This window comes from Archocentrus centrarchus, chromosome 16, assembly GCF_007364275.1.
Source record: "Archocentrus centrarchus isolate MPI-CPG fArcCen1 chromosome 16, fArcCen1, whole genome shotgun sequence".
Taxonomy (NCBI): Eukaryota; Metazoa; Chordata; class Actinopteri; order Cichliformes; family Cichlidae; genus Archocentrus; species Archocentrus centrarchus.
The window spans coordinates 21,758,970-21,783,282 of record NC_044361.1 but is presented as its reverse complement, the minus strand read 5'-3'; the positions used below and the strand labels follow the sequence as shown (position 1 = coordinate 21,783,282).

General features: G+C 41.8%; 1 protein-coding gene across 1 annotated transcript; it reads left to right on the top strand.

Moving 5' to 3' along the window:
* Positions 1–1,768: 1,768 nt before the first annotated feature.
* On the top strand, positions 1,769–23,353 carry chn2 (chimerin 2). Its single transcript, XM_030750574.1, has 13 exons — positions 1,769–2,231; positions 9,294–9,332; positions 10,936–10,991; positions 12,683–12,714; positions 12,968–13,081; positions 13,228–13,498; positions 18,244–18,327; positions 19,257–19,341; positions 20,527–20,700; positions 20,894–20,971; positions 21,184–21,321; positions 21,415–21,520; positions 22,047–23,353. Exons 1-13 carry the CDS (start codon positions 2,099–2,101, stop codon positions 22,216–22,218), a joined length of 1,482 nt encoding a protein of 493 aa, XP_030606434.1. The 5' UTR covers positions 1,769–2,098; the 3' UTR covers positions 22,219–23,353.
* The last annotated feature ends 960 nt before the right edge of the window (positions 23,354–24,313 follow it).

Sequence of the window (24,313 nt, the reverse complement as noted above, 5' to 3'; positions counted from 1 at the left end):
TTGCTCTCTCCTCATCCCTCCTGACTGATTTTTAGACTTGCAGTTGCTGGGGTTAGCTTAATCGGTGATTCTAAATTGCCCATAGGTGTGAGTGTGAATGGTTGTCTTTCTGTGCTAGCCCTGCGTCAGGCTGGCGACCTGTGCAGAGGGTGTACTCTGCCGCTCGCCCTATGGCAGCTGGGATAGGCTCCAGCCTCCGACCCTGAACAGGATAAGCGGAAGAGAATGAATGAATGGATGGATGGATGGGCTCTGGCAGGTGTCCTCCTGTTCCTCCACACACAAAGGAGCACTTACCAGTCCTGCTGTTGAGCTGATGCCCCTCTACAGCCCTGCCCAGCTCTCCCGTGTAACAGCTGGTCTCCTGGTATCTCCTCTGTTCTCTGGAGGCTGTGTTGGAGACACAGCAAACTTCTTGTGATGGCACATACGGATGTGTCATCCTGGAGGAGCTGGACTACCTCTGCAACCTGAACGGGCTGCAGGTACCATTTTGTGCTAACAAAAGCAAAACTAGAAAAACAAAATTCAGTCAGAAGGGAAAAGGAGAGAGCGATAGTCTGGAATCTTCTCCAAGACAACTGTAATTTTTCCGCTTTGGAAAACCAACAAATACTGCCCTGCTTTGCACTATATTATTTCAGGGACACTACATGACTCCTTTGGTTTTGTTTCTCATTGGCTCCTTGGAGCTGATACAAAGTGAAAATGGCAGGCACTGGAGCTGACTGTGATAGGCTGAGACACCTGCCAATCAAATCTCAAACAGTTCTCGACTTTTCCGCAGCTTAGGGAATGCGCATCGTTTTAAGGATGTTGATGTTTTTGGCTTTTACTGAATTCAGCCGCACAGTTAGCAACCACTTCTGTGGAGGAGACCAACCCAGAGCTACAAGACTTGGATACTGTGCAAGACTATTGGGATTATGATGTTGCTCCTCATATGTTGGGTTGTTTACTATCATGATGAGATGCTGAGATATGTGTCAGTACCCTGTGAACTAAAATCACTCACATCTTTACTATTGATTAATCATTGCTTCATTATTGCATATTAGTGCTGTATTTACCCTGTTTTGCACCATTAAAAAATGGCATCATAGCATTGTGGCAGTGAGCTGGCATGCATAGTACCAGTGACCAGAAGCGCAGCTGTATACTTTCTGAGGCGTGTGCAGACACATTTTTAAGAGCAAAAAAATGCACACACCTGCTTAGCAGGTGAGAGTGAAGTAGTGGGCATGCTGCTGGTGCATGTACAAAAGTAATACCAAACGCTAAGTAATATCAGAGCTTTTAAAATAGTATCTATCTATCTATCTATCTATCTATCTATCTATCTATCTATCTATCTATCTATCTATCTATCTATCTATCTATCTATCTATCTATCTATCTATCTATCTATCTATCTATCTATCTATCTATCTATCTATCTATCTATCTATCTATCTATCGTACCAGCAGATGGCGCACACGCATTGCGGTCGCCATGGCTCTTTTATCATATATGAAAATATGCGTTGCTGGCTCTGGAATAATGTAGTTTAGCCATTTGGACCTTTGCGTTAACTAAGTGACTGCATTTTCAGGATGAAATTTCCGTCTGCCGAACATTCTGCAAGCAGAGCTGATGTCTGCTGTCTTTGGGCTTGTTTTTGCCTGTCAGGATTGCTTACATCTGGCAGTCCAAAAACTTTCACTTTAAGAAGGCGCGTCTAGGCTGCGGTGTAGTGTGTTTATTACAATCCTTAAAGTGGCACATGGAGAACCGTAGCTGATTTCTGCACGGCACAACAATTTACACCTACAGATTCTGTGCAATGTGAGGAAATGCTTTGACGAAACCGATCCACAGAGCATGTTCCTGTAGCCTGTCTTATTATTATAATTTTTTTTTTTTAATCCGCGGCGGCTACGGCACCCACGGCGTATGCGGCAGCGTGAACTCCTCACCAAGGCGCACAACGAGCCGAAGGAAAGGATCAGCAGATTCCAACGGACGGACGGACGGACGGACGGGTGGTGGGCTCGGGATCCAACGAGACATGAAATGATCACCAGTCAGCCGACAAAGGTGAAGCACACTGGAGCGTGAATGAAATGGAGGCACCGCCAGGGACGAGCTACTGTGAGCCCACCTTGGCCAAACAGGACTAACCGAGTCGTGAAAGTGATTGGGATGGCAGCATCCAGCAACTCAAGCCTCTCAGGTTCATCTGTGTCCTCTGGTAAGAGTTCAAAACCCCCACAACGGAACACTCACCGAGGCATTGCACTAAATGCTAATGATAATAGGATGGAGTTTCTTTTTGAGAAGTTTATCACGCTCAAGTTTGTTTTGAATCAAACTTTTTGGAATTGTTTTGTATAAAACAAGCATAGTAAACACGTGCACCATCTTCATATTCATTAATCTGTCTCACAGATGCCTTTCACTAAAGTCTCTTGAGGTGGCGGCTGTAATAATATAGGAAAAACTCCATACATTCTAGCTGGATACAGCTGTGAATGTATGGGATGTGAATGGGAGTGAAAGGAAAGTCCTTCATGTGCACAAGGATTATAAGGTCGTGAGATGCAGTCAATGTGACGCTTGGTTTTGGATGTTATCCTTATGTTGCCAATCATTTCCATAATTCCACTATTGACTTTCCACTTGGCTGTCTTCAGTGATTATCTTTGGCCCCTGTAGTCTACCATTTTCCAACATGAAACAGCACCAGGCTGAGGTGTTTTCTGACACACACACACACACACACACACACACACACACACACACACACACACACACACAAAGAAAATCTAATATGCTACGGTTGAGTGATACAGTACAGCTCAAACTGCTTCAGTTTGCACAAAACTCCAGCCAAATCCCCTTTGCATAAACAAAGGTATAGCTCAGTGATTAGCACATATTATATATTTGGTAAAGTGTCATTTTTGTGGTTCAGTTTTCACAGAAGGAGAAACAGAATGTTTGTCAGCAGCTGTTCAAATAAACCATGAAAATACAGTAGGAGCCGCAAAACGCTTTCTCTGCGTACAGCCCATTCTGTGTTGATAAAGAGCGTTGCTCGTGTTTGCCAGGATATAAAGTACAAACTCCAATATCACAGCACTGTTTGATGTGGAAGCTCCACCAACAACCGAGAGTGTGCAGCAAGGGGAGAGGCTGTTATAACGCTGAGGCTCTGCATGTGTGATTTAATGTTTGGACTGTAAAGTCAGATCTAGAAAATGTGCAAAAACACCTAAAAAACAAATAAAAAGAGTCAAATTCAGCATTGCTTGGATGGAATTTATTTAATTTATGGCAAGATGAGGACATTCCATGAAGTGTTTGTTTTACTTTCTCACTGTCTCTGCATCCTGACCACACCACGCCACACAGCAGCGCCACATTTCCCAAGGTACTGCCCAGTGGGAGGGACAGACATTCGTTTCCAAGCTGATATAGCCTGGGGTAACCGCAGGCTTCACAAAGCATTATCTCATGTGTGTGTTTCAGAAAGAAGTGGATTTACTGTTTGACCGCTGCTGCTTTAAGAGGAAAGTCTCTTCTTTCTGTGGCATTGGAGGGTTGTCATTACTGTTGGGCTCTCAATATAATTATCAGAGGTTACAAGCTGCACTGTTGCCAGGGATGGAGTGGTTGTCACAAGGGTATTATTATTTTCATGCAGAGCTCTTTGGCAGCCACATGCAACATTTGAATAATCTTGTCTATGAGGCATATGACTGAAAAAATGAATTGCTGTTAAATTTCAGCTCCATATTAGGGCTTCTGTCCTTGCTGCAAACAAGCTCTTATTTGGCAAAGTCCATCAGATTTGTAGGTATGAACAATTAAAGTATAACTGATGGCAAGTTTTTGTATACTGATGTTTTTAAACAAAGAAAAAGATAACTGCATTCATTTATTTCTGTACTTTCTGGAAAATATCTAAACAAAAAAAAAAGGTATATTATACACATTCTGTTCAATTGAATCCTTAATACACAGCATATATATAGCCTGTATTTTTTTAAAGTTAATTATAGCAACAGACAGCCAAAAGGATTGCAGCATGATTGTAACATTTAGGTTGCCATCTCATCCTTTCTCTGGAAACATATCTTCTGGCTTTCTGTCTAAACTGGGGAGATTCCTACACATTCTTGGCGTGGTTAGGCATGGAAGCATGTAACTGTACTAGCAGCGCACCATTTGGCAGACTGCTTCAGGAAATTAAGCTTTGAAAATATTTTGTGAGGGCTCCAGAATGAGAGTATGCCTTCAGATCCAGCCTTAAATGATAAAATTGGTCAGGGAAGCAGACATATCGCCATACATTACAGAGAAGCTGTCTGCTCAACACCATTCGGCACCTTTCTTACGAGTACTTTAGTTGACCTCAAAATACATCCATTCCTTTTTTCTTTCTTTTCTTGCAGCACTAGATTTGTGTCATGTTCTGCAGAAATTACCTGCATGTTTTATAGCATCAGTGAGGGGCCAAGTTTGTCCCACTAGCATTCACATTCTGCACGGCAGTCTCACAGAAATGTCAAAATCAGGTTTCCAAATTCTATTTTTCCCTCTTTAAACTCACCTACAGTTCTTTTTAACAGCCAGCTTCTCCCTGAGGGTGTCTGTGTCAGCAGCACACAAACACACTCCACAGAGAGAGACACACTTCTACCTGTCACATGTTATTTGGTCAGCTAAGACTGTGTTGAGATACTTGTTTTGGATCACTGTAACACACAGATGGTCTCCCTGCTGCAGCTCTGATGTATCCCACTGACATGCTTGTGTGTGCAAGTATTTGTGTGTGGTACGCACACTTGGAGTTCTTCTCCAGAACGTGTTGTTTCTTAATCCCATTTATGCGTGTGGATACATCTCTAACCTGTAACTAAAATTTCAAAGTATTATAGGAATTACAGCCATTATTACCCACAGTCAGCCATTTTCAGAGGCTCAAAAGTAATCGGACAGCTGATTGACAAGGATTTTCATGGCCAGGTGAAGACTGTTCCCTTGTAATTTCATGAAACTTGAAGAAGACATAATATCGGAAGTTGATTCAGTGTTTTCTGGCTTTTCGCTGTAATTATAGATGTGAGACACAAATAGATGTCAGTGCAAGTGAGTGAGGCCATCATTAAGTCCTCAAAAACAAAACAAACCTATCAGAGAGGTAGCAGAAACTTTAGGAGTGGCCAAATCAAAAGGCCTGAAAGACTGCAGAAGACAAATAAAGTGCATGGTGACAGAATTATTTCCATGGTTAAGAAAAACAATTTCACAACATCTAACCTGGTCAAGGACACTCTTGAGGAGGCAGAAGTATTACTGTCAACGTCTATGATCAAGAGACGACTTCATGAATGTAAATACAGAGACTACAACAACAAGGTGCAAACCACTGGTTACACTCAAGAACAGGAGGGCCAGATTTGAATTTGCCAGAAAACATCTAAAAGAGCCTGAGCATTTCTGAAAAAAAAAATCTCTGGACAGATGAAACCAAGATGAACTTGTACCACAGTGATGGAAAGAGAAAAAGTATGGGAAATGAGAGAAACGGCTCATGGTCCAAAGCATACCACATCATTTGGCAAACATGGTAGAGGCAATGTTTTGGCATGGACATGTATGACTGCCACTGGAAGTGGATCACCAGTGTTTATTGATGATGTGACTCCCGAAGGACTGCACTCTCTGCTCACATTCAGCCAAATGCTGTAAAACTGACCAGACAGCGCTTCACAGTGCAAATAGATGACCCAAAGCAAACTGCGACAGCAACCCGGGAGTTTCTCAAAGTAGTGAAATGTGATATTCTTCAATAGCCAAGTCAGTCACATGGCTTCACTCCAATACAGCATGCTTTTCAATTGCTGAAGCCAAATTTGAAAGCAGAAAGACCCATAAACAGGCAGTAACTGAAGGTGGCTGCAGTAAAGACCTGGCAGAGCCTCCCAATGGAGGAAACACAGCATTTGGTGATATCCATGGGTACTAGACTTTAGCCAGTCATTGGCTGCAAAGGATTTTCATGCAAGTATTAAAAACAATCACTCAGGCACCAGGGTGGCTCAGCGGTTGAGCGGGCGACCACATATACCGCTTGGCAGTGCAGACGGCGCAGGCTCAAGTCCCAACCTAGTCACCATTTACTACATGTCTTCCCCCGTCTCTCCTCCTGCTTTCCTGTCTCCCCCCCCCAATTTGTCCAATTACATTTGAGCCTCTGAAAAAATGTATGTAAAACCCCTTAAATTAAATCTGAAAGTCTGCACTTCAATCACATGTTGATTGCCTGATTTAAAGTCCACTGTGGTGCCTTCCAACAAATTTTTGACATGACAGTAAGTTTGAGATATGACAGTAAAAGCACTGAACATAACAGTAGAGGTGACTTTGGAAAAAAACAAAAAAAAAAAATCAGATTTCAAGATGTCTGCGTGTAAGTTAAGGTGACAACTGTGCCCCTTGCCAGTGAAATTGCAGGCTCCATATTACCTCTGTTCAATATCAATAAGCTGCAGATACACCCCCACAAATGCAGTATTACATTGCCTGTTGTGAAACATCCCATCAAACACTCAGGTGTTGGTCTTGTTTCTGCTTGTAATCGCTGTTTTTGTGTCACCTTCACTGTTGACAGCAACTATGAGAATTCTGCACAGAAATCTCACCTTAAAATGCTCCAAAGTTGCTGCTGTCAGCCATGCAGTCAGTATATTTCAACACAACATTGTTCTATGTGCTGAAGCAGAATATATTTTTTTACATGTGCACAGACTGTAGAGCGGACGTTATCTCAGGGGATAAAAGTCTTAGCTTGATCTTTATTCATCACAAATTCTCTTTGTCATCGAAGCAAACACCCGCCGGTAATTATTTTATTGAATGCTTCTGACTTGGTGAGTAATGGAGGGCAGCGCAATTAATAGCTGTTTCTTCGGGGAGGAAGAACCCTCTGGCTGCTCCAGAATTTTAAAATTCTCCCTGATCATCATCAGACAGACACCACACAAACTCGGAGTCACTTAGAAATTCTTTTTGATGTTCTTTGGGTGTTTATGTGCATGTGTGAGCTTGTGTATACATATGTGTGTGTGTGTGTGCGTCTGAGCGACTGGGTGGGTATTCGCACATATGTGTATATTTGTGCATGTGTGTGCCGGTGTTTACGTCTGAACCAGCACTTAAGAGCTCCCTTTTTGTAGCAGAAACTGCTGCAGAATTCCAGGCCAAAATGCCATTCGTCATTATTAAGAATTAGATTGAAAAGAGAATATTTGGCAGCCCACCAGATGAAATCACATTCTTTAAATAAGCCGCAGTGGAATAAATCTTTCAGGCTGTTGCCAGTGCAGTACGCAGTGACAAAGCGTCAGTGTTGGAACAATACATTTTCCAAGGCAGCTTAGCCACACATCAGCAAATGGAGCCTGAAGGCTATTTGGTTGTATTTGAAGGCAGACGCTCTGTGAAGGGCTTCAGCAACAAAATTTATTGGGGTCTGGTTTATGTATTTGGTTTTTTTTTTCATTTACATATTTATTCAGTTGTTAACTGTATGTACCTGTCTTGTTTGTGCTCTGTAATAAACCAGGCTCTTTGCACAGTAACTGTGCTATTATGATGAGGTGCAATGACGAGCCTTTTCATTTTATTTGAAAACGATGCATCCAGCCTCCAGTCAAACTCCTGCTGCTGCTGCCGCTTGCAGAGAAAACAGCATGAAGGAAGCACTCTGACTGCCTGCTCTTCAAGTGCTGTCAGGCGAAAATGAAACAGGAGTACACAGATGTTAGCGGAACAGTTTTAACATTCATGCAGTTCATGTGATTAGTGACTTTCAGTTTAGCTGCCTGGACCTCGGTGCCCATATCCAACAAGTGCTCACTGGTTTTCATTATCTGATTCCCACCCCCATCTGAGGTGTGTTTTATGACTTTCCTTCCTTGCCAGAGGGGTGTGGTGCAGATCTGCTGATGAGTACAAAGGAATGCTTTACATGAAACATGTATCATCTGGGCACAGTAAGTTAAATCTCTCTCTGGCACTGGGAGTGGCATTAGCAGCTACTTTGCACATGTGGTGTAGTGTCTAATCTGCCTGCGTGATAGGTGTAGGCCACCATGGTTACTACTGTATGACTGAGTCAGTGTCATGGTGTGTATACTGGCATGCTGATCATGCTGGGCATTCAGCAACTTTTAAACATGCAATAAAATATTGATTCTAGGAGAAGAAAACCTCAGTCAGTGTGTTTTATCTGACTGTAAAAGCTGCTATGTAATAGATCATAAAAGCTTGTAACATAATAAAAAATAACAAATATTTGAGTTTGAAGGTTGAATCTTGACGTGACCTAAAAATCTCCACCCTGAGGTCTGATTTCTTTGGCATTTTGCCAGATTGCTCAGCGAGGCATGACTGAAAACAACAAATTAATATTAAGGTTTATTGAAAAACAGATTCCACACAAATTAGTTACCTATATTACTTGTATTTTTTACAGATTTTGCGCAGTTTGTGACAGTTCAGGATGAAGAATGGTGTTATTTGGGGTGTAGCTCCACAGCACTTTATGTAGATTAGAATTTCTTACAGTGTATATTATTAGTAACAGTATGTTGCTGTACTGAGATTTGGCCACATTTGAAATAATTTAGCAACACTTTCTCAGAGTATTACAAGTCATTACTTTACCCAGTAGGAGTTGCAGTAAATTATGATTTGCTACAGACACTTTACTCCATCTCCTCGGAAACTTTTCCTAAGCTAATCTAACACCGGGCTCCATAATCACATAATCATAACTCAGCCACCACATTTCCCCATTGATGGGGGAGTTCTTTCTGTGTGTAGTGAGATTCAAATTGTTATTTACTTCTGTTAATTTTGATTGGCACGTTTGAAGTCTTACCTCAGAGCAGAGGTGTAACGCTGTTGGGAACCCTGCTGATTGTTAATATAGATCAGGTGCGTGCCGGCACAATGTTTAGCAAGAGGACATCAGCGCATATTGACTGTCCTTGAAGCGCAGGCACTGATTAGAATTGTATTCGCTGGTGCGTCTCGAGAGGCAGCTGCGCAGCATGGAGCCATATGCATAATTATCACAGAGAGATAAACAACAGTGACATAACCATAGTAAAAGGTGCACACTCAGCCCACTGGGAAAAGGCTAGAAATTGAGTTTTTTTTAAATGAGAGAAAACGGGACAGTTTATTAACAGTGTCCTGAGTTTGTAACAAAACCCTGTTTTATTTTTGTGTTTTACAGACCCTGAGGATTATCAGCCACCCATATGGAAGTCTTATTGTGAGTAATTAATTAATTTTATATGCTTATTAGCAGTGCCTTTACCTAACTTTGCCTTTGGTGTTCTTCTTTATTCCTGGTCCACAGTTTACACAGAAATGTTTTCTGTCCTCTGAAGAATTAAGTTTAGTTTTGCATAACAAAATTAGATGCACTGCAGGTTCCAAAAGGCTATGCACACTTACTTAAAAGGCACACACTGAGACACACTCACCTACTGAATTGATTCACACAAGCACAAATGCAAAGCAGCCGTATTCCTGCTCTCTGAGTAAAATAGGTTACCAGCAGCTAGGAAAATAGGATTTTCTACCTGCAAAAGAGCTTCAGTTAAAATGGGGTCCTCTGAACACCCACCTCATTATGCAGTGTTTTTACCATGTGGGAGGAAATGGGTTGGCTCCTTAGAATAGAGGTAATGCATTTATTGAAGCTGAGCAGAAATTGTTTCAGCTGGGGAACATGTCTGTCCTACATTTTGCTTAACTAATTACAATTTATAGCTTTTTAAAATAACTCTCCCTGTAATTAAATGTCTAGTCTGGATAATTTTACATTAATGCTGCTCTCGTCTGACTCCCCTGGTCCTATGTTGAGGTATTTTTAGATTCTCTCTGTCATAGGAATGGATGATGTCCAGATCTTGCTGGTTGGCTTAAGTCAGCCTGACAAAACCTGAAAATTCACAGTCAGGAGTTCCTTCCCCTTCCTGGAGAATCTGCTGCGGTGAAGACTTCGCTCAGCCTCACACAGCACTTTCTTAGTCCTGCTTGTCAGTTGTGAGGACATTGGAGTGAAGTCATCATCCACATGCAAGGTTGCCAAACTATGAGATTGACTGCATTACAAGAAAAATGGAGGGGTGGGGGGGGAATTATTTTTATTATCATGGTTATTTTTTGAAGTCTGGTTTGGTAAAAGGGAAAGTGCCGATCCTAGACTCATAATGGGTTAAAAACTGGACAGAGAGAAAGATGTGGTGCTTCTTCTGTTGTGGCAGTATTTCTGTCCTGACAGACATCCAGCTCAGGGACAAAGCAAAGACACTGGAACTGTTTTGACTGCTCACTTTTTTAACAGCTAATTGAATGTACTATTTCTGGGAGGCTGCTGAGATGTTTGTGCTGATTAAATCCCCTGCCACAAATCTCTCATTTCCACTTTCCCTTTCCTAATCCGATTCACTAATAACAATTAATATACTGAATACATTAAGGCGTGGACTTGCACCATGTGTGCATAACTGTGCCTGTCTTTTGAAGTTGAAATGAATATATGGAGTTATAAGAGCACATTAGGTAAACAGGTCTTAATGCAAATGGATTTCAGATATATGGCTGTGTAAAACATTCACTGTTAAGCACTGCATACAAAAGCTAATGGCTTCTTATGTACCTGTTACATTTGCTCTCTGAGCAGCGGTTAGAAGCTTGTTCCACAGGCTACAGTCTATTAAGTGGAAATATTGCTTTACTCATAGGTGTGTCCTTTGTGTAAATGCTGCATGACATACCTTGTTTCTTTCCTCTTATCTGTGTATTAACCATGTTTATATTTGATGGAGAACATTCAGCTTTCATCAAAATGCATGTTTCTCTAACAGTGTACCAGCTACAGCAGGAAGCTCCAAGGCCAAAGAGGATCACATGTCCTCAGGAGGTAGGTACATCTTTGTAGGCTGCTGTATAGGTGCTGAAATGATTAGAATCACACTATCCAGTGTCCAAAGAAAAATGGAAACAAAGAAGATGGAAACAACATCAGTGATGGATAATACATTTTGTGTATCTTATTTTTTTAAAAAAAAGTCCAAAATTATGAATCTGCTTGATTTATCAACTAATTCATGTGGGTTTTAAAATATGAATCCTGAAATTACAAACACAAAACAGCAGCAATGTAACAATAAATGTTCTGATGCAAAACTAAGCCAGAATACAAGCAAAGCATGAATCCCATCTGTGGTTGTATTCATTATTTGTTTATGGTTGCCAAACGTCCACTATCACAATTGACCATATGGTCAGGCACGGGAGCTAACTCAAACAGTTATTGGCAGTAGCTTTTTTTTCTTTTCTTTTTTTGTGTGTGAAGGCAAGAGTATTTTCCCTTCATGAGCCAATCTACCACACTACATCTACACTTCTACTCAGCTTTTGCTCTCAGGTTTTACCCGGGAACACGTTCACTGAGAAATGATTGAGTCTGGCAGCTGGGAGACAGACCACTCAGTAACCTGTGGGAAGCTGCTTCTTTAAACTCCCACACCCTAGAGTAACCATTTAAACTGCTGGCTATGCTGGATTTAAACAAACAAAAAAAAAGTGATACTCTAACTGGATGTTTTGTATTTTAGAAACATTTTTCAGTGACATTTTAAGGCAAAATTTGATGATATTTCCAAATCACTCACTATTTAGTCTTTTTAGCTTGCACAGGGTTTGTTGGTTCTCTCAATCCTGTGAATGAAAGGGCCAACGTGCTCTGTCTGAAGTGCTGCCATCATCTATAGTGCAGCTATAATAGCACATTTTATCCTAACATGTCTCAGATGTGTTACAAGTATAGAAGCCGAATTCAAGATCGGGGGCACTTTTAAAGCACAGATCCTGCAGACTTTATTCCCTCAGTTATGTTAAGAAAGCCTGTGGAACAAATGACTATACTTGTCACTGCCCTCACGGAAAGCTCTGTGAATTTCCTGTTGTATAAGCTTGGAGAAATGATGCATGTCTCATCCTATTTTGAGTCTTGCCACACTTTGATGAGCTAAAAGAAGGCTGTGGGCTGCTTATAAGAGATAAGTGGTTGTCCGGTAATTCACTACAAAATGATGTTTGACATATTACCAAATCCAATATCATCATAGCTATTATCTATAAAAGCTTATAGAAAGAGGGGCTGGAAAGACAAAATAAACCATGATTCATTATGCTTTCCTTCAGATTGATTCACACTGGCAGCGCTATAAAAGATCAAATCTGTGACAGGAAAAAAAAAAACCTGACGTCTGTGGTTATATTTACATTCAAGATTAAAAATAGGTTTAGTCATATCTTTTGTGAGATTTGTAATACATAGAAACTAACAGGCTTAATATAAATTTTTGCGGCTGGCCATTTATTACCAGCTGTTTTAGTGCTTTGCCTCTAATTCATCTCCACAGTCTGTGATCTGGCTTTATGGTTTCAGTAGCTGTAAATAGACGCAGGGGTGCAGATGGAGATAATCTGTGCTGTGGTGTTGGGCCCTTTATCTTTCACACAGGCTGTAAGAACAATTTGCAAAGCTATTTGATTGAGCTTTCATATCACATTGCTGCAGCCAATATTTCTTCTTCTGGTTTACAGATGGAGAGCAGACCCAAGTACTATGGCAGAGAGTGAGTGTAACTGAATGACTTTCATCATTTCTATGCCTTTTCCCAACAAACTATTGCTGTGCAGTGAATGGTTTTCAGTTGTCATTATTGCCTAGTATCAGATTGTATTTAGATTTTAAGTGGGTGGAAATGTATTTTATGTGTATTTGTGTCTTTTGCTCAGCATTCAATATGTAAAACTCCCATTTCTGAGGAGAAAATCACATTGGAGGACGTATGTATACAGCTTTTTTTTTTTTTTTTAATTAAACAGATTTCACGGCATGATCTCTCGAGATTATGCAGACGAGCTGCTGTCAGGAACAGAGGGTGCTTACCTCATCAGGGAGAGCCAAAGACAGCCAGGGACATACACCTTGGCCTTAAGGTACCAGCACCATGAGTATGCAAAGTCACCTCTATTAGCATCCCAGCACTCACCGGGTCTCCAGTTTGTTCATTTTTCCTCACCTGCTCAAACTGTAGAACTCATCTTACCTTTATCTGCTGACTACACCCTCATTCTCAATCCAGGTTTGGACACCAGACCCTCAACTACCGATTGTTTTATGATGGGAAGCACTTTGTTGGGGAGAAGAGGTTCGAGTCGGTCCATGACCTTGTGACGGACGCTCTCATCACTCTTTACATCGAGACCAAGGCAGCAGAGTACATTGCCAAAATGACCACTAACCCCATCTATGAGCATCTTGGTTACACGTCGCTGTTCAAGGACAAAATGGTGCACAGACTGAGCCGCGGACGCACAGAACCACGCAGGGTCACTTTCCAGAGAGATGAAAGGGTGAGTTTTATGACTAGTCACGTCAATAGATGTTGTAGTGCTGCACTTGTTACAAACTGCACCAGTTTGTAACAAGTGTATGCCATGTATAGTACACCTAAGTGTGCAGAAGTGTTATGCACTTTAAAGTTTTAGATTCTGATCCAGCAACACCATTAGGGTCCCAGAGTCCCAGAGTCATGCTGGGTGATAGTGACACGCAGAGTGCAGCCAGACTCATAAAGAACCTTCAGTGACAAGAAGAAGAAGAAGTCCTGCAACAAATTGTGTCTCCGCACAGAACCCTGATCAAAACAACTGGAAATGAACAGTCAGAAAATTCTTAGAAGTTCCCCAGAACTGAACTGAGCTCTACAAGTTCTTTGAAAAAGACTGAATGTGTTTAACTGGGAGAATTCGTGCTGTTTTAAAGGCAATGGGTGGCCTCACCAAATACTGGTTTGATTTGTACTGCACATTTTTGCATCTTGTGGATGTGGTAACTGTAATTTGATTATCTTTGAATTTGGTTGTGTTGCGTGAACTAAGCAAGCTAATTATTGACTCTAGGCTTGAGAAATATTCCAGCGAACCTTTTCTTTTCTTTGCCATCATCCTTCAGGAAGGAGCTGTGCGAAAGGGAACATTTCCATTTTATTGTTCATGCTATAGTGATGCTTATTTCAAACAATATTGCATACTATAGGTATAAATTATTGAAGAAGACTTTTAGTATATAATAAACAGACTTGATCAGCAACTAGCTCTGCTGTCGGTTTGAAAAAGCAAAAAGCATCTTTATTTTGTCATCCAAATAATTTTGTTGCCCATAATCTTTCAGAACATCCACGACAAGGCCAAGATTTATTGCCAAGATTTAGGGGGGGAAACATGCAAATTACAGTAGCTGGTACCTTTCATCAGAACTGTATGATACTGGGATTTTGATCTTAATGCTTAATATTTCCAGTACATTTCCTGTAGAATGAAAGCATTCCTGAAAAGACACTTTGTCCTGTGAGTGAGACATACATTATTCTTGCTGCCCCGGGTGTGTTCACTGCTGCCATGCTTCATTGCCTTCACTGAAAGGTAATGATGACCAAGGGGACTGGGACTTTGCTCAGCCTGCCATCCATATCAGACACGTTGATCTTGGGTGAGACAGATTTCACATTGTATTCACTGGCACTTACAGGCCATTGTCAGATTAAGGACTGTAAATGATTTATCAATCAGGACAAGGAATGTCTGTTTTTTTTCCCCTGTTAAAAAATAAATAAATCAAAGTGTCCTTCCACTAGATGGCAATCTTAACTTGGTTCCTCGTGCCTTTATGAAGAGGTGATGGCAGTTAAATTCATGCCAAGCTTTTTTTTTTATTTAGGTTTTTTCTTGGTGTTTTGCTGTGAGTACATGAGCTGTATCCTTGTGTCTCTCAGCTTTGATTTATTCTGGGATATTTTGTCTTCAAAATGTCAGCTTATAGTTCATCACTCAGTGACAGGCAGATGGCAGTCTGTCAAGAGGACCAGCATTGCTGTGTTAACATCAACAGTCTTCAGTTTGATCTCTGTAACGTGAGAACATGAATGCAGTCTTTTTTTCTTTTTTTTTTAAACCTGTTGGCTGTTGGTCAGCTAGTAGTTTACTGACCTACTGTGGTTTTAAGTAAACCTATATATACTGCTACACTGAGAACTCTTCTAATGCATAGAGACAAGCCTATATTTGCCCAAAAGACAGCACTTTATCAGCAAGTGTCCCTCTGTATTCGATTTGCAGCCTGATTTTTGGTTTGAATATTTGTGGACTGCATTCCGCAATAACCACCCCATTTCGGCGAGTGAAACTGGAGCATGTCTCTAGCTAAATGTCAGATTTTCAGTTATCTGTGTGTCTTTGTAAAACCGACTCTGTATTCCTCCTGCCAAGCATCTTACCCGGTGACAGCTGTGATAATGGCAGACTTTGTCAGGCTTCGTTTGAAAACCACCTGCCGGTCTCTTCTCAGAGAAAGACCGTCTTCTGCCTGCTCAAGTATTTCATGTCTGAGAAGCAGAGACCTGACCTGATGGCTTGAATCTGTGGTCTGTTTTGAACTTTGTGTTTACCAATTACACAGCCCCACCCTGAGGCCTTACAGCCACAGAAGCTTGACTGTATACTCCAAATTCACATGTTTACTTAGTGTCGGGTTGACACCTATATAATACCATAACTGCAAATTCTTGTGTAATTAAAATTCTCCCAGAAGGTGAAAGGGGGTACTTGACTCAGCCATCAATGTCCTGAGTTTCTTTGCATGTGTAGGAATTTGCTCAGTGGCTAAAACCTCTCTAAAGCCACATTGCTCCTGATGCTTACCACACTGGTTTAATCTCAGTGGGGCTCTCAACAAGCTGCCCTGCTTGCATGCCCTAGAAAGATTTTCAAAGGAATTGCCATGTTGTTTTTTAGGATAATTACCTGTTTGCTGCCAAGGTTTCATGCTATAAAAATGCAAAAACAACTATTTATGTCTTTCAGTTGCAAAATGCAAAAATGCTCTTAAGCAGCATTTTATGGGTACTTTTCCAGACTGTGATGGATACATGTTCGGTCTTCCCAGTCCAAACAAAAGAGACAGTTTCTTCTACTTCCAGTGCCTTTTCCTTCACAGTATGCCTATTTTTCTGTTTGTTAGAACTGTTTTGTTTTAGTTTCTTTTGTCTCACTGTGCCAGTGTCCACTGTGCTGTTTTCCTACAACTCCAATCACAACTGAGTCCAATCAGCTGCATTCTCACAAAGCCCTGGGGGGAATAAAAGAGCCAAAGTGCTGAAAAGAAAGCAGAGCTTGTTGTGGGACCACCTTTTGTGTCCTTTCTTCCAAGCTCTTCTTTAAGAGACAAGAAGCCATCTGCCTGCTGACAAAGTGCACAGCCCCCCCCCCCCCCCCCCCCCCCCCCCCTGTCCTTCCTCTTTGCGAGGCTAAAATATCACAGAGTGGTCTATTCCTCATCTGTCCCTACAGACTTAGCTGCAGAGCTAAACTGTATGTTATGGTATGTATAGGTCTTTGAAAGAATGTCGACCATAGCGACAAACATCTTCACCTGTCCCTCTTGCAGCTATGGGTCGGTTTACCCGACATACATCAGAGACAAAAAAAACAGTAGCTGGTACACAACATATCCACTGCATCCCCCCCCCCCCCCCCCCCCCCCCCCCCCCCCCCCCCCCCGTGGTTCTCTGTCTGTCAGCCTAGCTTCCTACCCCTTCATTTTATCTCAGCTTTGCAGTTGCCCTTTGGGTCTTTTGCTCTCTGCCTCATCACTCTGCTTTTTGCACCAGCTCTTTATCATCAAAAATCCGGTTCTTACCGGCTTTCTGACCTTTGCAGTAGTTTAATAAATCAGTTCAACCTAATTTTTGTGATGTCATCCTATAGATGGGCTCAGCTGTTTTGTAACATTGTAGCTGCTGGACAGAAAATCTTGCTGATGTTTGTTATTTGGAATGTCATATGATGTGTTGTTTGTGTGTGCCATACCTCATTTTAGAAATTGTGATAATTAGAAGCAAGTCTTGTGGTGCTGCTTACTGGTTAATAACAAGCAGAGCTAATAGGGACAAATTCAGCATGAACATGGCAACAGCCCCCCACCGGCAAAAAAGACATCGCTCCAGACCTGCAAATGAACTTCCTATGGGATTTTACTTGGATTTGGGCACTCCGGGATTATTCCCTGTGTAAGGATTATTGCAGTAATCCCTGTGAATACCAGTTAATGGTCTATCTCTGCTGGTCTTCTGAGACAACTGATTGTCACAGACTGGAGTAGTCTGCAGTCAGAGTGTCTGGAAGATCTAGTTTGGATTGCAATGTGGGGAATTCCCCCAGCTGACAGACACAGCTAGAGGTCAAGATCTGTTTGAATTATGACAACACAGCCTCAGCTCTGACAGGACTGACAATCTTGGGTCTGTCTTTGAGCAGGCGAGTGACCTGTTTAGAGGACTCAGTGCTGACTGAGAGCTGCTGGCAGTGAAGTATTATCTCCAGTTAAGTGAAGTGGAGTGTGTCCGGAAGGCACTGTGCTAATGGGAGTGTGCTCTGCGCTATAAAGAGGGCGTCTGCACTATTGATCCTGCTTTAGAGAGCTGTTGAGCTGTGTGAAGTGGTCCTGACAGCACCCGGCTGCCCTCACTCTCAACCCTCTATCCCCTGCCCACCTAGGACCCCCCCCACCATTTCTCCTCTCTCTCTCTCTCTCTCTCTCTCTCTCTCCACCCCTCCACCCCCCACCCCCTTTCTGGGTGTGTGAAAGAGGACCATTGTGTGAGGCACACTCCTGCCCTCAGGCCGCCCACTACCAGTCCTGTTCCCACTGCTGTTCTTGCTCACTGCTGCCATTGGATTCAGATCAGATGCAGAATCAGCCCTGTACTGGCTGTCATCAGTCGCCCTCCTGGGTCAGAGGGGAGTGGAGTGTAGCTGCTTCCTCTGTTCTGGAGACTTGCCGGCAGCGTCTGCTACACAGCACTCACGGATCCCCTTCACACCTTTCCTCAGAGGAATTAGAGAATCTCTGGGAACCTGATCAGTCAAGCATGGAAGCTGAAGAAAACATAGGAGGTTTAGCAGCAGAGCTGATTACCCACAAGGCTAAAAGACAGGATAGGAAGCGCCAGGAGCTGCTGGCTTTAGCTCTGGGAGTCAAGCTGGGGAGCAAGGGGACTCTCCTGTGGAAGCCTATTAAACTATTGGCCTCTTGTCCTCAGATCTCTTCACCTCTGGTGCGACGGAGTGCCTTGACAGATACACCGGAGAAGCAGTGCTCCTATGAAAAGATCCACAACTTCAAGGTGAGCAGCTTAATATTAAACACAAAGAATGAAGTGAGTCAAAGTATCATCTGCTGACAACATTGTTCCTAAAGAGCTATTCATTTATTTTGCAGGCACTCTCTTTTTGCTTTGGTTAAGTAACTCTTTAGAGAGATGCATCTATAGATGTGTTTTGCCTGCCTCAGATGGGTTTTTTTTAACATAGACCACAATGTGTGTTGCTGTTTTGATGAGAACAAATGCAGCTGTCACCCACAAGCACTGAGGGGAACTAATGGATAGCACAACCCATTAACAACAGAACACATTGATTATCATTGATTTAAAAGCTCTCAGATCCGTTTTTGTTTTAGGTTGTTGATTTTGTAAAAGGTGTTATAGAATTGTGTGCAAGTGCAAAAAACAAGGGAAACTGTGGGCATGCTTTGCCTCTGGGCACCTTAACATTCTTGCAATGGTATCTTGGGTTTCAGTTAAGAGGCAGGGTACAGTGATCCCTAGCTTTTTGTTTGCTTCGCCTTTGAAACAGAACAAAAACTATCCACTCACCACCTGCCATAGTCCCTCTGCACTCATTAATCCACTGCTACCTATTCAAAGCAACAATGAAGGTGTGTGCAAGTGCACAGCTCAATTTGCCACCTTATCCGTGTTCTTACCATAGGTGTACATCTGTTATTTTGACTTTCAGGCTTGCCTCTGTGCTTCCTTGCATGGATCCGATTGCCCAGGACAGATGCCAGACACGCTGTAGTAAATCCTTTAATCTGCCTTGTGTATACAAATGCTCTCATTTGGTGCAGAGTTCCATCCAGTGTAGTTGGGGATCACAGTGTAATCACTATCCAGTGCATCAAAGGTGGAGAGTCTCCTGTCTGAACTGGTCGTGGATTTTCAGTTAGTGGTGTGCACTTATGTGTGTATAAACATGTGGTTTGTCATCCCAGGTACACACCTTCCGAGGGCCGCACTGGTGCGAATACTGTGCTAACTTCATGTGGGGCCTCATCGCACAGGGAGTCCGCTGCTCAGGTAGCTACACACTTCGTCATAAAACGTTGCATGTCGTGGACTGCGTGAAAATATCATGTTCCTTAAGTCGGATTACACAAGGATTATATGATCTGTCTTGTCACAGATTATATTAATCGGTGTTGTCGTGGTTGCATTTTATGGTTGTTTTTATTTTTATTTTTTTCTGGTACATCTGTGGCAAACAAGATGGCACCATCCTGTCACTGACTCATCAAAAGACATTTAAACACAGTGAGATACAAACAGCTTTATGTAATCACAGCTATAACTGTTATCACTCTTTCTGAACCCTCCCTCCACTCACTAATATTTTATCAGCCACACCATATAATTCCAATAAATGTTTTTACACACTACTTCATAATGCTTAATAACTGTCTCTGTGGAAACTAATTCAATGTGGTGCAGGCTCAACTGTTACACCAGCAATAAATATGAACTATAAAACACAGGTCAAACACAGGTCAGATGCAGTGTCACTGTGGTCCAAATATAGCAGCATAACTATAGGTTTTCAGTTTGTTTTCTTGCACAGACACAGTCCCAAAGCTGTGTGGACTCGGGTGCTCTCACCCTAAACAGAGAGTTTGTTGTTTAGACATATGCCATGCTGATAAGCCAGAGGCAAGCGCTGGTATCATCAGACACCTCATGTGCTATGGGAAACAGGAGGCACTTCTTTGTCCTCTCTCTCTCTCTCTCAGTTTCCCCCTTATCTCCTCCAACACTGACTGAGAACGAGGACCCCAATCAGCAGACCAGCGTTAACGTTGCTCAGGCGGTAAAAACGTCTTTATTATGAACGATTTCAGAGGAACATGCCCCCCTTCAACAAGTGTCGCGCCTTCAAAACCTTTATTTCAAGCTGTGCTGCCACACAGGCAGGCATTACTTCTCGCACATACTCTGCTCTTGCCAGCTGTCCAGCACACTTCACGTGACTGAAACTACAACGAGAACCCCCACCAGCGCCCACTGTTATCTACCTTTGGCTCAGTATGCTGAGACAGCTTAGCGGCAGCTGCACTGTCTGACAGTGCAGTTTATCACTGACTCTGGGAAACCTTTTCAGACTGCTGTCTTAAGCCTGGGATGATGGTTGTGTTATTGTCAGTGCGAGGCTAATGTCTTTCTCCCTCTCTCTCTCTCTCTCTCTTTTTTATCTCTCTTTTGCTCTGTTAGACTGTGGGCTGAATGTACACAAACAGTGCTCCAAGCTGGTTCCCAGCGACTGCCAGCCGGACCTGCGCAGGATAAAGAAAGTGTTTAGCTGTGACCTCACCACGCTTGTCAAAGCTCACAACACAACGCGACCCATGGTGGTGGACATGTGTATTCGAGAAATAGAACTAAGAGGTAGATCCGTCAATTATCGGAGTGAAAGGAAAGCAGAATATGAAGTTAATTTTTTTTTTCCATTACTAGTTTGTAATGTTCAGAAAGGCCAATGATCTCTTTTTGTACAGTAGACGCCTTCATATTTGTTGATTCATTTTTATGTCTATGTGACAAAGAAACAGACACAAGCCTTCCATTTTCTATCATGCAGGTATGAAATCTGAAGGTCTCTACAGGGTGTCTGGCTTCTCAGAGCACATTGAGGATGTGAGGCTTGCTTTTGATCGAGGTTTGTTGACAACAAATTTCTTTGCTCCAGGATCTAGGTTTAGTTCAGGGGCTCTTAATGTTAAATAAGATGCTTGTTTCGGCTGCAGAAGAGCGTGAAATAGCGCTGTCTCTTATTTTGCAGCTCACACGAGAACCTACGGTGATGATTTTGTGTTTTGAACAAATACAAAATGGAATGTTAGTCATACATTTTATGTTTTATGTCAACAGATGGCGAGAAGGCTGACATCAGTGCCAGTGCCTATGCAGACATTAACATAATTGCTGGTGCTTTGAAGCTTTACTTAAGAGACCTTCCCATTCCAGTCATCACATTTGACTTGTACTCCAAATTTATTCAAGCTGCAAGTATGAGCTCCTCTCTTTGCTATTCCACCCCATTACTGTGTTAGTACTTCTCTGCAGGGCTCTGATACTAATCGTTTTACTAATATGATGCAGAAATTCCAAATGCTGAATCCCGACTGGAGGCCATCCACGAAGGTTTGCTGCAGCTCCCCCCAGCCCACTATGAGACTTTACGCTACCTGATGGCTCACCTCAAGAGGTAACTTCATCCACCAACAGTTACGTTGTTGTTAAGTGTATAAATCTCCCAAAAAGCCAAGTCGTGCATTGGGTTCGTAACCATGAAAATGGGCATCAGATGTTAATCTATACTTTTAGCTGATAATTTCCAGCTTTTTTTAATTTACAATTTAAGCTAAGCTCACTAGCCATACTTTTAATGAGCTTTTCAACTCTTTTTTTTTAAGTTGTTAACCATTATTTATCTATTTAAATCATTTGTGTATTTACTTTGATTCTTTATCTCTGCTGCTTATCCATTAACACTTCTGCTCACACCTGTTTTAGGAGCCTTCAGTTCTTAAATTAAACTGTAACGCCTGTTTACTTTTTCTGTTTTAGTTGAGCTAGTTTAGTTGCAGAAATACCCCTCAGGGTTCATGCGCCCCTGGTTGGGAATCACTGAATTAACACTTGGCCCAAAATGAAAACATGTCAAAACGTCACGACTCTGGATGCTTCCTCATTCTGTTCTCCATGCAGACTTGTTATTTTTTACTTTGCAGGGTGACAATGTTTGAAAAGTACAACTTAATGAATGCCGAAAACCTGGGGATTGTCTTCGGTCCAACTCTTATGCAGCCGCCGGAGCAGAATGCCTTGACAACCCTGAATGACATGAGGCAGCAGAAACTAGTGGTGCAGCTTATAATTGAGCATGAAGATGTGTTATTCTAAGGAGTGAGGCATGCACGCCTTGTAAAAGAAGAGAAGGACAGCTATTTATTCTGTCAGAGGAAACTCAAGCCACCTTAATTCTAGTGAAGATTCCAAATAATTCTCGCATGACAGTTTCAGTTTGTTGGTTTAGTGTTGACGTTGTCTTGTTACTGTAAGTTTTGGGTTTCCATGCTCAGCCAAGACCATCATTTAGACATTAGGAAAGGATCTTTGTGTTTTTTAACTACCTACAGTGCAGTTCCCTCCTCTGTTTAAATTTGAAGACTGTCACTACCTGGTGTAGACTCAGTCATAATGACAGTGCTGTGTAAAATCTGCCCTGGGCACATTGTCAGTCAGTGAAGGCTCGGTGCTGTGTAAACTAAGCCTCACAGATCAGCCAAGTTAATGTTCTAAGATGACGTGTGCATATTTTGTGTTTTGTGAGGATGCAGGTTAAAAATGGGATAAAGCAATGCGGATCCTGTCATTGTACATAAAATCAGATCATGCAATGATCAATATTTTGACTGTGTGGACAAACAGATACAATTACAATGAGACAATTGGGCGCTCATAAGGCACTTTTTGCAACGTGTGTATAGATTTATTTTGTAAAGATGTTTATTTTTGTGTTTTACTCTGCATTGTTCTTTGTCACAAATAATATATGCTGTTGGGGCCGATGTCTGTGGACTTGATGTGTCAACGCAAAACGGTCCTGCAAAAGAAGAGTACTGTCAGAAAAAGCAAAGTTGTGTGGATGTACCATTTCAGCTGTCTGTGTATTCAGTGTTATGTGAGGAATACACGTGGATTAAACACTGGTCATTTATTCATGTCCTATTGAAGACTGCAACACATGAGCAAAGCTCCTCTGTACACATGCTGGTTGCCCATGTTGCAGTATTTCAGTATTTCATGCTGTAATTTGGAATATTTTAGGCAATGATCTGTTTGTTTTCTTCTTCTTCTTCCTTTTTTTTTATGCCAGTAACATTGCTAGGTGCAGCTGGAGTTGCCATTCACTTAACTGTCATACAACAGCTGTATTGAGCGTGTTTCTTCCACACTTGGTTCGATTGAATCCTTTCTACAAAATCCATTTTATCAAATTGTATTTTTGTGACAGTTGCAATTGAAAATGTAATTTATGAAATGATGATTTATTAAAGGTTTTAAAACTTGAGTTTGAAATACTGACCTACTGTAGTTTTTTTTAAACAGTGATGGTATATATATTTCACTAAGCTGCAGTAGAAGTGGTTCAGGCAGAGCGAAGGCCCAGCCCTATGCCAGTGATGACTGCTTATAGCCTGAAGCACAATGAATCACAGGCACATGATTGGAAGAGCCTTTTAAAAATCTCGGTTAACCAGTAATGCCTTACAGTATCTAACATTTATCCTCATTCTTGCTACATAACCCTCCCACTGGTCTACTTTTACCTGTAGGTGTGTTCAGCAGGCTGGAATTTTGCAGCCCTGGGAAAAAAAAACAGTGGTCCTCTTTGTGAGAAAGGACATAGTTGAACCACAGTGTTCATATCCTGTTTGGTTACTTAAATTCTCTCTGTGAATTACGTGGTTCCTCAGAATATTGCTGGTTCATGAGAGGATTTCATTTAACTGGAACTACATTTTAGCAGGGAAAGACAACAAAGATACCATTAACCCTTAACATTCAGTTTATCTGGGTCATTTGATTGTTTGTAAGATTATTAAGAGATTAGTAAGAAATATTTTTAAAAATTAAAATAAGTAACCAACAAAACTGAAAATCTGAATGTTTCTGCACTGTGGTGGAAATTATTTGTGCCATAATATTCATGCATGCTGGCACGCTGTCTCCATAGTATCATGAGATAACTTCTGGAGCTGTTTAAACTCGAGATATATGCTGACTTGATCAATGCTAAGCCAAAATGACAGCACTGACAGCAGTCAGTGGCTTCTTCGATCTGTGAAGCGTTGTTCTCCATGTGACTGCTGCATAACAGATTGCATCCTAACATTAATAGCCTGCTGAATCATCCCTAAACTAAACTTCCGTTCAACATGTTGTAATTGTGTGGCTTGTACGCCCTGTGAGTGCCACAGTCTGTGCTTTGCAG

What these genes read in the sequence shown, in the direction of transcription:
- chn2 (XM_030750574.1), top strand. Translation starts at nt 2,099, where the DNA reads ATGAAATGGAGGCACCGCCAGGGACGAGCTACTGTGAGCCCACCTTGG. An exon ending in ACCCATATGGAAGTCTTATT is followed by an intron (nt 9,333 to 10,935) that starts GTGAGTAATTAA and finishes TTTCTCTAACAG; the next exon opens with TGTACCAGCTACAGCAGGAA. An exon ending in ACAGGGAGTCCGCTGCTCAG is followed by an intron (nt 19,342 to 20,526) that starts GTAGCTACACAC and finishes TTGCTCTGTTAG; the next exon opens with ACTGTGGGCTGAATGTACAC.